Source organism: Sebastes fasciatus, chromosome 16 (genome assembly GCF_043250625.1).
Source record: "Sebastes fasciatus isolate fSebFas1 chromosome 16, fSebFas1.pri, whole genome shotgun sequence".
Taxonomy (NCBI): Eukaryota; Metazoa; Chordata; class Actinopteri; order Perciformes; family Sebastidae; genus Sebastes; species Sebastes fasciatus.
Genome location: NC_133810.1, coordinates 5,911,207 through 5,928,867, shown reverse-complemented (window position 1 = coordinate 5,928,867; position 17,661 = coordinate 5,911,207). Strand labels below are relative to the sequence as shown.

The 17,661-nt window shown below is 38.1% G+C and overlaps 1 protein-coding gene across 1 annotated transcript; it reads right to left on the bottom strand.

Moving 5' to 3' along the window:
• Positions 1-425: 425 nt before the first annotated feature.
• Positions 426-17,269, bottom strand: castor2 (cytosolic arginine sensor for mTORC1 subunit 2). Its single transcript, XM_074610008.1, has 9 exons — positions 16,986-17,269; positions 9,756-9,826; positions 7,993-8,186; positions 5,968-6,100; positions 4,604-4,727; positions 4,398-4,508; positions 2,700-2,782; positions 2,121-2,215; positions 426-809 (listed from the first exon to the last, which is right to left on the bottom strand). The coding sequence occupies exons 1-9, from the start codon at positions 17,096-17,098 to the stop codon at positions 747-749; spliced, it is 987 nt and encodes a 328-aa protein (XP_074466109.1). The 5' UTR covers positions 17,099-17,269; the 3' UTR covers positions 426-746.
• Positions 17,270-17,661: the final 392 nt, after the last annotated feature.

The following is a 17,661-nucleotide window of genomic DNA, read 5'->3' as shown; positions in this document are numbered from 1 at the left end:
TTTTTAAAACACTAAAATTATAATTTCGTCATCTCGGTCATGGATCAAGCATCTGAATTTAAACAATGGACTCTTACAGTAAGATCATTGCTGTAAATGAAACGATGTTCAACAGCTACTAAAAGCAAAAGAAACACAAAAACACACCGTATTACCCGACCGGGCGCTGCGTCATCGCCGGCGGTCTCAAGAATTGTCTCCTACAATTGCACACACACGTATAGTATTTTGAGAAAAGGCATCGGTTTAGGCATTCAGACATCTTGGCACTGAGAAATGACCTGTTGGAAAACAAAAAAATAATATGGAGAGCGTGATATATATAATTTCTTTTGTTTTTTTGAGAGTACATTCGTCATCCTTCCGTGAGAGGGATTATGTAACTAATACAGTATGGTGCTCAGGAGGGTCAGGGAGTGGGAAGGAGCAGCTTTAGAGAGGAAAAGAAACATATTCAGTCTGGTAAACTAAAGCAGAGCAGGCGGCGGACGGCCTCCAGCGCCGGGGAAGGAAGGAAGGATGGGTAGGGGGGAAAGAAAATGTCCGAACAAAGGCATCGCTAACACACCGTCACACTCCCCCACCCGCCCGCCCCCGTACGCCAACCCACGCTTCGTGGTTACATCACTTCCTTTCAGAGCCGATCCACAGTAGTCCGCTAATAAGCTCTTGGCACTTTTTGGACATGATAAACGTTTGAACGAAATGACTTTGAAAGCGGTCATCGTTTTTTCCTCCGGCTCCCTTCACTGGGCCGTGCTCTTGGTCCGCAGAGCGCTGATCACACTTTGGATGTTTTCTTCGGGAACCTGGAGACGAGACGAGGCTTTATGACAATCTGACAGCAGCTGTGACTAACGATCATTCTTTCAGTTAACCGATTAATCGTTTGGTCCATAAAACATCAGAAAACAATGAAACATTTCCATCACAATTTAATTAAATTAAAGGTCATCAAGGCCATTAATTAATTGATCAAATTTACTAAATGGATATTTCTGTTTTAATTTTCTTCTTTATTTATTTATCTTTGTATTATTTTGTTTATTTATTAACTCTTCAGTTTAATTTTTCCCTTTTATTTATTCATTTATATTTATTTTTTATTAAATTTTTTGGGTTATTTATTTTTGCATTTATTTTTTATATATTTATTTTGTATTTATTTAACAGAAAATTAACTAACCCTTATTCTTATTCTATTCCGGTAATCGATTTATCGTTTGGTCCATAAAACATCAGAAAACAATGAAACATTTCCATCACAATTTAATTAAATTAAAGGTCTTGTATTGTCTGACCAACAGTCCTATGGAAAATAAAAAAATAAAAAAATAAATGACTCAATGAATACATAAATCTGCTGTTAAATATAGCAAAAATAATATTAAAAATAAATTTAACCATTAATTAATTGATCAAATTTATATAAATGGATATTTCTGTTTTAATTTGCTTCTTTATTTATTTATCTTTGTATTATTTCCTTTATTAATTTACTCTTCTGTTTAATTTTTCCCTTTTATTAATTAATGTATTTATTTTTATTACATTTTTTTATTTATTTTTTTATTTATTTAACAGAAAATTAAAATATCAATTTATGTCACATTTTATCAATTAATTAGTGGCTACATTTATTTTTTAATATTATTTCTGCTATATATAATGACATATTTATGAACACATTAATGCATCAATAATTATAATCCTATAATATAATATATGTTATTCTGAAATGGGCCATTCTACATAATAATACTTTTAGTTTTGGTACTTTAAATGTATTTTGATGCTAATACTTTTGTACTTTTTGAATGCAGGACTTGTAACAGAGTATTTTTACACTGTGGTATTGTTACTTTTATTCAAGTAAAATACCTGAATACTTCTTTCACCACTACCAAAAAATTAAAAATATGACATTTATTATAACGAAAGAAAATGAAAAGCAGCAAATTCTCACATTTGAGAACCGGAACCATCAGCTGTTTGGCATTTCTGCTTGAAAACAATTCATCATTTATCAAAAGAGTTATTTTCTGTCGATCGACTAATCGATTAATCGACTAATTGTTGCAGCTCTACGGCAAATATACAGTATTGAATCATCGTCTTACCAGGGCGTGGTCAAACTTGAAGGTACTAATGTAGTAAGCTGGAATGTCAGCCGTTGCCAGGGGTTCTGATATCTGAGCCACGATGCCGCACTCATCTGCAAAACAAATCATTTGCAATATTACTGACTGTCTGTGGTAAATTCTGCTCATGAATTGGTGATTAAACAGAGTATTAATACCAACTTTCTTTTAGGGAAAACAAGTATTGGCTACAACAGTTTCCACTAATTATCTGTATGTATTTACTGTGTTAGCAGCTTGTTTGGATCACACAAGCAGGCAGCACCAATCAACACCTGACAAACAGAGAAGTCGCCTGATGCTTTAAGATGAAGAAAGTTGTTAAATGTGTTGCTGAGAGATGAAGTCATTGCAGGGTGTGAAATTCTCTGAAAGTAGGTTGTGTTGTGGGATCTGTATTACAGTGCTCATCCATGATTTGAGTATATTTATTGTGCTGATACTGCAGCATACACAGTGTTTAAAGATGGGTTAATCTGATACTGTAACTGTTAATTTGACCATCATATGGCCTGGCAGTAGCAACGCCAGATTAGCCTTTTGACAAATAAAACTCACCGAACCCTAAAGGTTGTCCCCCGATGCGAACCATTTTCCAAAGCTCACCAGAAGCGCTGGTGAAGAGGACATTGTTTGGGAACCTTGAAGAGAACAAAGTGCAAAGAAATGATCAGAAGAAAGGTCAATGCTGACCAATGACGGAAAGTAACTAAGTACTGCACTTCAATACAGCTTTGAGGTACTTGTACTTTACTTATGTATTTCAATTTTATGCTACTTCACTACATTTCAGAGGGGAATATTGTACTTTATACTTCACTACATTTGTCTGACAGCTTTAGTTACTTTACAAATAAAATTAAAAATAAATAAAAATAATTATATAAGAATTAGTAATAATAACTAACTACAATAAATAATAATAATAATAATAATAACAAAACGTGATCAATTTATAAAATACGATGCAGTGCTATAGATTATACTATCCAACATTATATAAAACATTAATTTCAATTTATTTAATATATATAGTTTACATTAAAATGCTGCTTACGCGTTAAAGCATCAGTAGTAATATTCCAATAATATGATATATATAATAATATAACTGTATGAAAGGGATCATTCTGCGCTACAAGTACTGTTAGTAAGTAAAATATCGGAGTACTTCTTCCACCACTGCAACTGTTTAGCTAGTTTGCTATCTGGCCTGCAAACTGTGCACCTTTCACTTGTGGATGTTCGGTAGTTCGTTCAACAAGAAGTGACGTTACTGCTTTACAAATACACTTCAAAACAAAATGGTTCCATTGGTTATGTGCAAATACTTTCTCTGTCTATGTAGATGGATAAGGGTTGTATTCTGACTGATTAATGCACAGACAGGGGGCGCCATCATGTAACCATGATGGGTTTTTTTAAAAAGGAGAACACAGGAAATGTAAGAAACAGAGCAGATCTGCAGCAGAAAAAAAAAAAAAAAATCTGATGTTTTACATAGATTGTTTTGCGGAGTTTCTCACATTCAAATATTTGCCTCGCTCTACTTTAAAGCACTTCTTTGTTTTGCTCTAGTTAACAAATGTCAGACACCTGGCACGGTTACCAGATACTGTGCGGCGCTGCAGGAGAAGCAGCTAACTATTAACCTTTCAGACGAACATCAGCAGGTGAATTCTGTCACCGCTGTTCAACCCGAATAAGAGAGCCATTGTAACGTGGAGTAAAATGGGTGACCTATTCCTTTAAGGCAACACGTTAGGTCTTACATAAACTTGGGGACGAGGCTGACCTACATGCTGCAGTAGCAAAATATGAACTTTAAAAAAACACAATGAAAGTTTTGGTCCAATTATTATTTTACCTCCACACATGGCTTTAAGACATCACTGACCCATATACCTCTTTTGTGAATGGACCATCTATGATGGGATGCTCATAGAGATCTGCAGCTGCTCAGGTTTCTTTACGGCCTTTCTGCTTAATTAGAGAGTATACTGTGAGACCCAGCGGAGAATAAATGAGTCACACTGAACCCCGCTGTGACTTAAGTGCATTGTATATGCCCAATCGCTCTGCTATCGCTTAGCAACAAACTAATCGCCCCCTCAAACAACAATCAGAAATGTGTTCCCCCTGCATGAACATAATGTCCCAGTGTTAACCGACTAAAAGAAAACAACTTGTGTGTGTGGTTAATTACACAGCAGCAATATAAAGACGTTGTTGTTTGTGTCACAGGTGTTTTTGAACCTTTGAGTTGTCTGTTCGTCCATGACCAGAGAGATGTAGCCCTCGATAAGGGAGAAGGAGAAGAAGCGGATGTGGTTGGAGTCCTCGCTGGACGCTCCGGGCTCCTTTGACCTGGAGACAGAAAGGCACAACACTCACTGTGGTCCAACTGGTCACATTCTGGTAATCTCTCAACCTAATGACACCCAACACTAAATGGTTCTTACCCTCCAGAGTAAAACATGACGTCCATGAGCAGGGTGGCTACAGAAGGCAGTGTGTCTGGGTCCAGGCTGGTCACACAGAACATGTTGCTGGGACTAGATAACGGGTGAATGATGGGACGGGGCACTGAAAAACATAAATGATTAAATACATGAGGGCAGCAATAAAGCCAAGAATTATTCATTTAATTATTAATTTCATTAATTAAAAAGGTCTGTTTGATAATAACGAGCTTTCAAACTGCCGTGTTCAAGGTCAAGAATGAACTTTCAAGCTAAACTTCAAAGGGGACAGAAGGGGAGTTACCGCATGGGAGTAAAGCAATATACTGCTGTGGACGGGTACGTTATATTTAGAATATTTTTGCCGCTTTACCTTGCCGCGAGACAGACCTTGCCAACGAGGAACTGAAACCGTTCTCTATGCTCTCTTCAAAGACACCACACTTCAAAAACTTGTAATTTTACCTCTCAGAACACAGGAGTTGCTGGTCTACCGCTGCCTCGATCGGGTAGTTTGTTTGTGTTATTGTGTGACTTTGGTGTTTTAAAGGGTTAGTTCAGATTCACCGAAGTCACACAATAACACAAACAAACTACCCGATCGAGGCAGCGGTAGGTAGACCAGCAACTCCTGTGCTCTGAAAGGTAATGGTAAAATAACCACCGAGTCTGGTGGCTTTGAAGAGGGCATAGATAACAGTTTCAGTTCCCCGTCGGATACGTCTGTCTGACGGGAAGGTAAACTGGTGAAAATATTCTAAATATAGCGTACACTTAAGCTGATAAAGATTTTTTTAGGTGTCTAAACTACGTGTTGCTGCTGCCCCCGTCCACAGCAGTACGTTGCTTTGCTCTCCTGTCTGTTTCTCCAAACTCCATCTACTGTAGGTAATACACTGACTGTGGAGAAGTACGTACCTCATACAACCTCACTTCAAAACACCTTTAAGTAACATTTTGAATGCATGACTTTTACTTGTAACAGAGTATTTCTACACTGTAGTATTGAGTACTTCTCCCACCACTGTTAACTATGCGAGTACTATGGTACGGTAAAACTTAAAAGCCAGTCCAAGTAGCAGTGACGGTACTGCATGATGAATGCATTTCCACTTGATTTCCTTCGAGGGACTCCAGGAAACATCATCCTCATATAAGTGATGAAGTGTGTTCATATTTGTGAACTACGTGCAGTAAAACCTCAGCAAGCTTTTTGATGTTAAACAGATGATGGTTTTGAAAACTGTAGATATGCGAAGAGCAAAATGAGTATACTGTTATTTTATGAATATGTTTATGCTCTTCAAAACTTTGCTTCTAAACAAAAATAAACATATACATTTTTTTTTTTTTCCCAGGCCTACCAAGTTTAGGCTTCACGAAGCCGTTGGTGACTCCCAGATCGTGAGCAGCAACAGTCTCTCCGTTGACCACCCGAAGCAAAGTGAATTCGGAAGACAGCGTGTGCATGACCATCGGCAGGTCTCGCTCTCGCACCTGAGGACGAAAGAAACCAACGAAAGTGAGCTGAGAACAAATGAAATGTTGCTTCTGTGTCTGAGAATATCTACGGAGCTGAGTGTGTTTTCTTAAAGCTTCTGTAGGCAACCATTTTTTGGCATCAATGGGCAAAAAATCCATAATAACCTTTCAGCGTATTTTAATTCAGGCACAAACTTTCTCATTTTACAGCTAAACCGTTCACTACAAGATGATTCTGAGAACATCTGAGGAGAGAAATAGGCATTAAGGTAACAGAATATTGATTCATATTTGATCAGCGCTGCCTAGTTTGACCGTTTGGTCGGTGTTCGCGAGTGATTGACAGCCAGCTCTCATAGACGGCAGCTGGACAGCAGACCTCAGATCAGCTCTTACTGCTTGTTTTCCTCCGGTCTGTGAAATCTTGCAGATGCCGTTAGGAGCACCGGAGGACACAGAGGAACATGATTTATTCAGGTTACCTGTTTCATGTATTACTGTCACGATATAGCGACCGTTGTTTTTATCATATTTGCTCCAATCTCGCCTACTTCAGCTTTAACGCATCATGAATGCATAAAATAATAAAAAATAAAAGTAACACGATTATTATATCCAAATGTAATGGAGAAAATGTTTTTTTTCTCTAAAAAACTAAGTAAAAGTAAAAAGTATACTGCATTAAAACTACTCTGATGAGTACAATTTACTCAAAAATGTTGCTTGAGTACAAGTAATGGAGTAAATGTGACTCCCCGCCTCCTCTTCTTTGTTGTGTCTGATACAAAGGTGAACTCTTGAGCCGGTGAAAGAGAGTAACAGAGTGTTTCCTTACTGAGGGTGACAGCTATTACGTCAATTGAATTTGTGTGTGTGTGTGTGTGAAGCTGAGAAGCTGGTGTGTAGCAGCTTGACTTAGTCAGGATACTCATGGCTCCGTCTAATATTCAACATTTGGGTCAGGTTTTTACTGCTTTATGTAACACAAAAGATCCGAACAGTGAAAAAAACAACACACATCTTAAGCCGGTCTGTCTTTTGGTCTGCTCAGAGACTCAGTAATGCAATCCGACACAGCGTGAGACAAGGACAGAACGAGGAGATGGGTGGTGGGTGTGGGCGACAGGGTGCCTCTTTTGATCTGATATACCAATTATTAGGATTGTGGGTAGGAGACAGGAAACGGGCCCCGAGTATGATACCTGGAATTCCAGCTTGAGGCTGAGCCGCTGATCCCCTTTATGTAACAGATTATCAACATCGACGCAGGTTTTTTTTCTTTCATTTTCATAAACATGCCAGAGCTGCTCAGCAGACCTTGTTTTTCCACTAAAGCAAGGCAATAAAAACACACTCCCTGTGGCCAGAGAGGCTTCGGTATGAGAGAGAGGATTTCTGCCTGAATCAATAGGAAGTGGGGCTGTGAGAGGGACGCTATATCCAAGGTTATTGCTTTTTCATGTCGGGCACCGTGGACGAAGACAATCGTGTTGCATAATAGACAAATAATACAACTCTTGAAGATGTGAACCTGATCAATAATCGACTCTTAAGCACGTATTAAACATATTATTCAATGACACAAAACAAGAAAACCTGACCGCCAACGTCTGTGTTTCTTCTTATTCTATATTTGCTGATTAACTTTGATTTATTTTGTTTTTAAAGGTGCAGTGTGTAGGATTTGGCGGCATCTAGTGGTCAGGTTGCAGATTGCAGCCAACTGAAACTTCTCCTGTGTGCCAAGCGTGAAGGAGAACTACGGTGGCCGACCGTGACGTTCGTTCTGGGCTACTGTAGAAACATGGCAGTGCAGCATAGCGGACTTTGTGAAGAGGATTTAAACTGCAATAGCCTTTCAGTGTATTCACATTCTGCAATTGCAGCAGCATCGGGACGTTACTCACCAGGATGAAGTCGGTCTGATACGTCGACAGCATGAAAACAGAGATGTTGTGGTCAGCCAGCGGCGCGATGACCGATTTGGCGATTTTAGTGACTCCGATGGGTTGCGAGTTGGAGGCGTTGCCGCCCCCCGACACCACGTTGAGGGCCAACCACGTGGCGTCGGCAACACTGATGTGCTCCGACTGGGGCAGTTCTGGGAATAAACACAGAGTTCTGTCACACAACGAACCAGTAAAACCAGTAGAAGACACTGATTTAGGACCAGCTAAGAGGCTTTTGACATATTTCTTTCACTAATAGTAGTTGTACCACTGAGCTGTATTCATAATGTACAACCTGCATAAAACTTTTATACTTTTTATAGCTCTTGGAAAAAAATGCACAAGGAATGATACACTTTTTCAACACCAGTTTGGAATAAATAGAAAATAAACTGGGAAGTTGTGGTGAGCAACGAGGCCGACTGATGGTTGTTCCTTATTCTTTATGTGTTCTAGTTCCTGTTTTTAATCTTTTATACACATGACCTCTGTGTCGCCTTGTGCTGTCCACTGGTTGTTGTTTGTTTCATTTACTGTTTTTATGGTCTGAGTTTGAATGATTTTTATTCTTGTGAAGCACTTTGTGATCTTGTTCTATGAAAGGTGCTATATTAAATTAAATTTTTTTTTTACATGTTTTGTTTTGCTTTTTTTTTTAGGGTTTATTTATTCATTTTTTAAATTATTTGTAATATACATTTTTTATCTGAATTTACAATTTGAATATTTTTTTAATATTTTGTTTAATTATATCTTTAATTTTTTGTTGTTTATTTACGGCTGTTATAAGTTGTGTGTTTTGTGTTTATCACATTTGCATCGGTTCGATTTTGTATTCTGGTCTGTTTTAGTGTGATTTTTTTACGATTGTTTAATGTTTTATTTGTATATTGGTGTCATGTTTTGTTAATAATAATAATAATAATAATAATAATATAAAAAGTAAAAATAATAATAACAATAATAATATATAAAATAAATCAAAAATAAGAATAAATAAATAAAAATAATCAAAGATTAGAGAAAAGTCCAGAAAGTGAAAACAGAAAAAACAAAAACTCAACTTCAGTCTAGTTTAGTTAATCAACAACCTGTAACATGCAGTAGATTAAGCAGGATATTCAATAATATTAACTCTAGATTAACATTTGCTGCATGTTCACCTTAATAAGTTACTGGATTGTGTAATAATTCTCAGACATTATAATGTTCACGTCAGTGCTAATCATCCCTTACTGTATTAAACTGCACGTGGAGATATTCTGCCCATATAAAAGGTCAGAAAAATATCTTTTTAGCCTCTACTGGAAGTTTAAATAGTCAAAAATGTGTCTGACATTGCATGGTTTAGTTATACAGTCTAGTTCAACAGAAAAGAGAGCACCTCCACACTCGGAGCCAGTCGCCAGTAGAAAAAATACCTGCGCCGGTTATGCAACAAATAGCCTGTAGTCTCCAGGGTAACCGAGGAGGGTCACCCTGGAAAAGGGTGTGTAATGACATGAATTCACTCAATCAGCCGACCAACAAAACACGGCGACTGGCAGCTCGGCCTCACATCCAATAATGACAAAGTGTGCTCAAACACTGGCGGCCGAAGCTACGCGGTGCCGGACAGAATCACAGATTACACAATGTGATCTTTTCCTGCCCCGATCTATGGTTGCCACAGCGACCTCAAAGATCCACAAAGAGAGAGAGAGAGAGAGAGAGAGGCCCACCTTTAAAGCCTTCCTCGTCCACGATGATGGTGTAGTCCTCCGGAGTCTCTGTCAAACTGAAAAACTTGCATCTGAATGTAGAAAAAAAGAAAAAGAGGAGAGATCAAACAGTGTGTGAGAAGAAAAGATTAAGCTTCAGTCTGTCCAACTATTACTCTGCTGCTCCCTGAAGCATTCATAACATCAAATAGTGTGTTTGCAGAATTAAGGAGACAGTGTCATATGAAAAGATGCATCAATGAGATGTGCAGGGACCTCAACTACGCCTGTAAATGTCTTCTTTATCTAATTATATTGATTATGAGGCTGATAACCGAGCTATCAATAAAGCACAGGGCTGCATATAAACCTCCCCGATGACGAGAGGAATCTCTTGTTTTTAAAAACGCAAACTAAAAATATATTCTTCAACTATGTAGTAGGCGGCAATGTCGGTCTGTCCGGTCACTTTGACACTGAAATATCTCAACAAATGTTTGATGGTTCGCCATGACATTTGGTACCAATGTTACGAGTGTTTTTATGATGTTGATGTGTCTCATATATCATGAACATATAAAACCTTTTTATATCTTTAGTTTTGGCACTGACAGAAATGATGTAATGTCTGGTCAGACTCATAATCTGTTTTATTAATATGTTTACTTAATCAGTGATCAGTTAGTTCCTGATTTAAATCAACATTTTGCCTATTTTAGTCTGTATTTATTTGCCAACACACCCTTTTGTGTCATCTTATTAAATGTTAATTTCGTTAAAACCAACCTGTTTGTGTATTATGTTTATCTATCTGAAATCAAACTGTCAAGGTTCAATTCATTAACCAAAACTGTTCTATCATAATGAAGGATATTGTTAAAAATCAGCTTGTAATTGTGTCCAGCAGACTGTCTTTAAGCACAAGTGAGAGCAGTTCACTGGAAAAACACCATGCACCATAACACTACTGTGATAATCACATCTTTACTGGCCGGCTACTGAACGCTCCCACGTCATACTTGGCTGAAAGGTGTGAAAAACAACAGAAGAAGAGACTCAACAATGCTTTCTGTGGGAACGGCAGCATTTCCTCTTGGAATTAAATGAGCTGTCGAGTGTCACTTTGGTTTGCAGGGTGTTTTTCTTTGCAGAGACATTAGGATGATGAGCACAGGAGGTTTTGTCTTGTGTCTGGGTTAACAATACTCCTTTTATCACGATCATGTCATTATGAGCACTACTTAATGACTTACTCTGTTCTATGACATTTTTCCATCCAGATCAACGGTTAAATAGCAGATCACTGCAGAGATTCAGTCTATTAGCCGTACCCTGAAGGCAAATCACTGAACTATTAGCCTGCGTTACTCACATTCTGTGTGCATGCAAGGAACTTCACAGGGAGTCTTTAAATTAGTTTATGCAAAGCATTGCAAAGCACTGACAACAGATGTGCTTATAAAGACTACCTTTGTGAACACATTAAAATGAAACAAACACCGATTCATTTATTTTGACGTCAGTTAATGAGTTGAATCCATCAAATATATGAAAGATATCACTGTTTATATTTAGGGCTCGGTATCGAACCTCGGTACTTTTCTGGTAGCGACCCAAATGTGTTTGTGGCATCGAGTATTAAAAAGTGCCGGAAGTTGGAATCAAATGCTATTAAGATATTTATATCTCCTTATATCTCATTCCTTACTGTAGATCATACATACACTCATGCATGCTTAATTTTTCGTGAAACAGTAGTTATTTTAAATAATAAATGGTAATGAAAGACTAGTTTCAAATACTAAAACCAATAGTTCTTTAAAATAATAAAAGATAATAAAAGACTAGTTTCAAATAATAAAACCAGTAGTTCTTTAAAATAATAAAAGATAATTGTGAATAACAGAAAGACTTTTTTCTCGTAATATTATGACTTTATTCTGTAAATCTCAGATGTTTTTTCCCTCAATGTGGCCCTAATACTCCGTAGTACATTGTCTCTTTGGCCCTCACTGCATTATACTTATATACTATATACTTAGACTATAAACCTTCATCACAATGATCACATGTTTTGCGGCTCCAGACAATTTTTTTTTTATTTATTATTTTTGCCTAAAATGTCTCTTGATAGTAAAGGTTGCTGACCCCTGCTTTAGTATTTGTTGTATTATCTCAGGTATTTGGTTGCATCTACCTTAATGAACTGGTTTAAATTGCCCCACCAGGCGCGCACTCTACATGACCCAAATCAAACGCACCCACGTTGTTTACCTGAACAGGTGCATTCTGGATCTTCTAACTAACCCAACATGCTGTTAACAACTGTGGATGCTCTAGAGGACTTTTACAGTTTTACCTTCAGTGAGGACTTTCTGCTCATCATGTTTGGAGACTTTGAGGAGCGCAGTGGGACCAGAGAGAGACACAGGTGAGTCATTAAGACAAACTGTGTTACCAGAGGAGCGCGTAAAGTAGCGCTCAGTGCGCAAATAAAGCGCGCTGTGTTTGTGTTTACATGTGTGTTTTGCGCTGCTTTGGTGTAGTTTTGTTCTGCTGTTGGTTCTATATGAAGTGGTGGGTTATAATGCAAATGCACCTGCTGCAGTGTTCAGTTGTTGTCTGTTAATTTGTTGTTTAATTGTCTGAGTTGTATAATCAGTTGTGTGTTCAGGCTGCAGAGCTACGTCTATAGAGAAGGACTTTATCGTTGGTTTGGACCAGGGGTCAGCAACCTTTACTATCAAAAGAGACATTTTAGGCAAAAATAATAATAAAAAAAAATCTGTCTGGAGCTGCAAAACATTTGAGTATTGTGATGAAGGTAACACAGTTTATAGTCTAAGTATATAGTATATAAGTCTAATGCAGTGAGGGCCAAAGAGACAATGTACTACGGAGTAATAGGGCCACATTGAGGGAAAAAACATCTGAGATTCACAGAATAAAGTCATAATATTACGAGAAAAAAGTTGTGATATTACGAGAATAAAGTCATAATATTATGAAAAAAAAGTCGTAATATAACGAGAATAAAGTCGTAATATTACGAGAATAAAGTCATAATATTATGAGAAAAAAGTTGTGATATTACGAGAAAAAAGTCATAATGTTACGAGAATAAAGTCATAGCTTTACGAGAAAAAAGTCGTAATGTTACGAGGAAAAAAGTCGTAATATTACGAGAATAAAGTCGTAATATTATGAGAATAAAGTTTAGTACTTTAGTTACTTTGCAGATTTAAAGTATTAATACAAAAATTTAAATCATCTAATAAATAACTATATTATTAGCTTACGCTACCCAGCAGTATTAAAGTAATCCACATTAGCCCCACCTCTATCAGCTGCAACGTATACACATTGATGATTAATTAAATTAATAATCCAGTAATATTATATATTATTCTGAAATGGGCCTGTCTATATATTGAGTATACTTTTAATACTTTAAGTATATTTTGATGCTACCTGTGCTGTGTACTTTTACTTGAGTAAGATTTCAAATGCAGGATTTTTACTTGTAACATAATATTTTAACACTGTAGTTTTGTTACTTTGACTTTACTTAAACGATCTGAGTACTTCTAACACCACCTGGGGTGTTACCAAGTCTGAAACCAGTTCTTTAAATGTAAATCAACTGTTATCGGACTCCTGACATGCAGGTCAAATAGATATTTCAATGTCTGATAAGCTTAAAAAACTATATCTTTGGCATTCTCATTGATTTTTATCAAAGTATTCACAGTTGATACCTGAGTTCTGTGATGACGAGCCTGTACTAGCAGAGTGAGGAGACCAAGAGTTGTTTTGTACATTTAGATTATTATTGACAGTGTCAAAGTTACAGTAACACGCAGTGACAAACAAGTTGGTTTAAAGGCAAAACCACACTGATCATGTGTTGTTTACTTCCTCAATGATCTCAACACACTTCAGACACTAAACATATGGTTGCAACAAATATGAAATTACTGAAAAAATGAATATTAAATCTCTCTATTAGAGCCTGACAGGGAAACTGGCCTGATTGATATATCGACTTTAGTTTATCGCAGATATGTTGATATCAGCATCTATGTTAGTATCAGCATCTATGTTGGTATCAGCATCTGTCAGCCAATAAATAACAAGAAATTGCCGAACAGAAATGCTTAAAGGTCCCATATCGTGCTCATTTTCAGGTTCATACTTGTATTTTGTGTTTCTACTAGAACATGTTTACATACTGTAATGTTAAAAAAACAACTTTATTTTCCTCATACTGTCTGCTTGAATATACCTGTATTTACCCTCTGTCTGAAACGCTCTGTTTTAGCACATTCAACGAAATTGCAACAGAATTGCGTTGCTAGGCAACAGCTGGGGTCCATGTTTACGTCCTGTCCTCTGATGTCATTCACATACACTGCAACAGGAAATAAACTGGGACACATTTAGAAGGTTTACGTTTAAAAACTGAAATTGGTCTTAATATTGTAGATTTGTGACATCACAAATGGACAGAAATCCTGACAGTTTGTTTCAAACGCACAATTTCTGAATACGGGATGTGTTTATTTCTCTGTATATTGAGCGTTATGATCGTTTACCAGTATCTATATAGCACTTAAACCTGCTTTATAATGTAAAAGACATGGAAATCTCACTTTTTACAATATGGGACCTTTAAATATCAATATTGGGATCAGCCTCGAAAATCCAGTATCGGTCGAGCTACACTCTCTACAGAATTAAGATAATAAACATGGCATCCAATTTTAGTGTTATGCAGTTATGTCATCCCATACCATCCTATATTTTTTATATATATATATCAAGAAGATGGCCCCAAATGATGAGCTGCTAAGTGAATACCTCAGACAGCAGAAACCTGATGATAGTGAAGAGGAAGAGGAGCAGACAACATGGAAGGACAAGCTCTTACATGGCATGTACCACCGTCAGATAGAGGAAGTGGCTGATATCAAGAAGACCTACCAATGGCTGGAAAACGCTGGACTGACGGACAGCACAGACGCACTAATCTTGGCAGCACTAGAACAGGCCCTATAAGCACAAAGGCCATAGAGGCCAGGATCTACTACAGTAGATCAGACCCAATGTGCGGGCTGTGCAAAGATGCTCCTGAGACGGTCCAGCACATAGTAGCAGGGTTTAAGATGCAAGCTGGATCAGCGTACATGGAGAGGCACAACCAAGTGGCTGTGATAGTGTACAGGAACATCTGTACACAGTATGGACTAGAAGTACCCAAATCCCAATGGGCATACCACCGAAGGGCTAAGGTCCTGTGGGACTTCAGATTCCAGACTGACGAGCAGCTGCTGGCTAACCAACCAGACATAGTGGTGGTTGACAAACAGCAGAAGAGGGCAGTGGTGATAGATGTGGCGGTACCAGCTGACAGCAACATCAGGAAGAAGGAACATGAAAAGGTTGAGAGGTATCAGAACAGCTGGAACAAACTGTGGAAGGTCAAAGCCGACGTAGTACAGTAGTAGGAGCACTCGAGGCTGTGACCCCCCAAACTTGGAGAGCGGCTCCACCAGATTCCAGGAACGACATCTGAAGCCTCAGTCCAGAGGAGCGCAGTCCCTGGAACAGCTAAGGTACTGCGCAGAACCCTCAGACTCCCAGGCCTCTCTGGTAGAGGACCCGAGCTCGAGGAAGACACAGGTACCACCCCACGAGGGTGAGAGGGAGATCGATTTTTTTACTATTTTAAGTGTTGGTCTGCAGTGTTTTTATGTTGGAGGCAGTAAACCTGAAATAAAGACTCCACACTTTTATGAAATTATGAAATATAGAATTAATCTAAAGGAAAAAAAGCAGCAGACGTGCTGTTTTACACAGTGAATGCCATATACAGTAATTATTGAGTGGCTGTTGTTAAAGGGACTGTTTGTAAGAATCAGAAATTGCTTGTTAACAGCGACACCTGTGGCCGTTAAGTCAACGAAAGTCAGTGTCCTGTTGCTCGCGCTCGCCCGTGTGCACGTGCTACGTGAATATGAGCGAGCATTCGTCAAAACAGTGAGGCGACACACGTCAGCTAAAACCACAACATCACTCTATATTTCAGCTGCTTGGCAGTAATGTTAGCTGACCAGACGAAGGTCTCTCCATGAATCACTGCTGATCCTAGTGTTGGCTTTTCCTGCTTCAGCCTCCCGACCGCGGTCGGAGGGACAAGGGGAGACACCGGAGTTTTGGTCGGAGACAATAACGTTTCTCTCTGCGGAGCCCCGTCACTTCACAAGACACGGGAAACCTCTGTTGGTCTGGAGGAGCTGCAGCAGTTATTTCTGCACAAACGTCCACTGTACATTCACTAGATATTCTCAGAGCTAAACTAACTCTTCTGCAGTGTGTAGTGTGCACGCATGCACGTGAGGTGAAGCGAGCTGAGTGAAGGCAGACAGGCAGGCAGAGGAGCAGAGTACAGCAGAGACTCCGGCCCTGGACACCAAAGCTACGGTCTCCCCCGCGTCCTCCGACTGCAGCCAACACTGTTTAACAGACGGGCTTCACTAGATAGAACTTTGCGGTTGTGGTGCTTCCGTGTAGTTTGTGTTGGAGTCTGAGTCTGAACAGCGTAGCCACACGTGATGATTTATACGTGTAAGAAGTTACAAACAGTCCCTTTAACAAAAATCACAATACATATCGAATCGGCATCCAAGTATCGTGATAATATTGAATGGGGAGATGGGTGTATCGTCCCAGCCCTAGAGTTTTACCTGTTGTAAAATGAACTAATTGCTTATATTAATATTATTATGGTGGTAATAAAAGCTGCACAACAGAGCAATTACAAGTGTATAAATTGCCTCTTTATCATGCATGTCACTGCAAAGGGCTGTTTAATTAAAGTTTACAGTGAATATCCACTTTATATGACAGGCAGCCAATGCACTCTGCTGCTGTTTGCTCAAGTTGGTTGAAAAACATGTCATAATAATTTCCCTACACACACACATATATACAGTAGAGAGACACACACACCCCCAGCTGGCATCCACCCAGCTACAGATGGCTACAAAGCTACAAAATGACACTACAGAACAAGGATAGGAGGCCTGCAAACTGGTGGCACACAGACTCAATAACACAGATATAAAGCTGATGCATTAACATGAAGTAGAGGAGATCCTGCAGCTCTGCAGCTTGAGTTGCTGCAGCAGCTCTCCAGTAAACAGCTGATAAAAACAACATGAATGACTGTGTAGCTGAACTTCTACCTACCTTGTTTTGGAGGCCAAGAAAGCGAGTTTTATTAATCCATGAGTGCAGATCTGGATCCCCTCTTTCTCTATACTCGCCACTTTCAGGCTGTGCTCTAAAATATGAAGCTCCATCTTTTATTCTCATTGGAGAAGATGTTTAGAATAAAACCTTTCAAATGATAAGATGCATGAATAAATACATAAATAAAATAAATAGATAGACACACAACAGGCAGGTTAAGAAAGGTGGATTAAATAGAGAAAGAAAGGAGAGCGAGGCAGGGTGGAATAAAGAAAGCAAAGAGAGGTGAAGAACGGACCTGCTGTCAACACCTGAAACACAACCAGGCTCACTTCCTGTCAGAGGTTTTCACAATAATAGTCGATGGAGGAAGAATGAACTGAAGTTAAAGGAATAGTACCACTTTTTTTTTAATATATATTTTTTAAATCTTATTTGTGTTTCCTGTAATGGATTACATTTAATTGGGAGATTATAAAAAAAATATTATAATCAACCCATATTTGAAAAATGTATAATAATTATAATACAATATAATATAATATAATAAGCATCTTGATATTACTTCTGTTATGATTTGATTTATATTTTTGGGACTCTATTATTATTATTATTATTATTATTATTATTATTATTATTTTTAAATACGGTGAAATGTTTATTCCTGTTAGAT

What these genes read in the sequence shown, in the direction of transcription:
- castor2 (XM_074610008.1), bottom strand. Translation starts at nt 17,098, where the DNA reads ATGGAGCTTCATATTTTAGAGCACAGCCTGAAAGTGGCGAGTATAGAG. An exon ending in GACGAACAGACAACTCAAAG is followed by an intron (nt 2,783 to 4,397) that starts GTTCAAAAACAC and finishes GTTCTCTTCAAG; the next exon opens with GTTCCCAAACAATGTCCTCT. An exon ending in TCAAGTTTGACCACGCCCTG is followed by an intron (nt 810 to 2,120) that starts GTAAGACGATGA and finishes TCTCGTCTCCAG; the next exon opens with GTTCCCGAAGAAAACATCCA.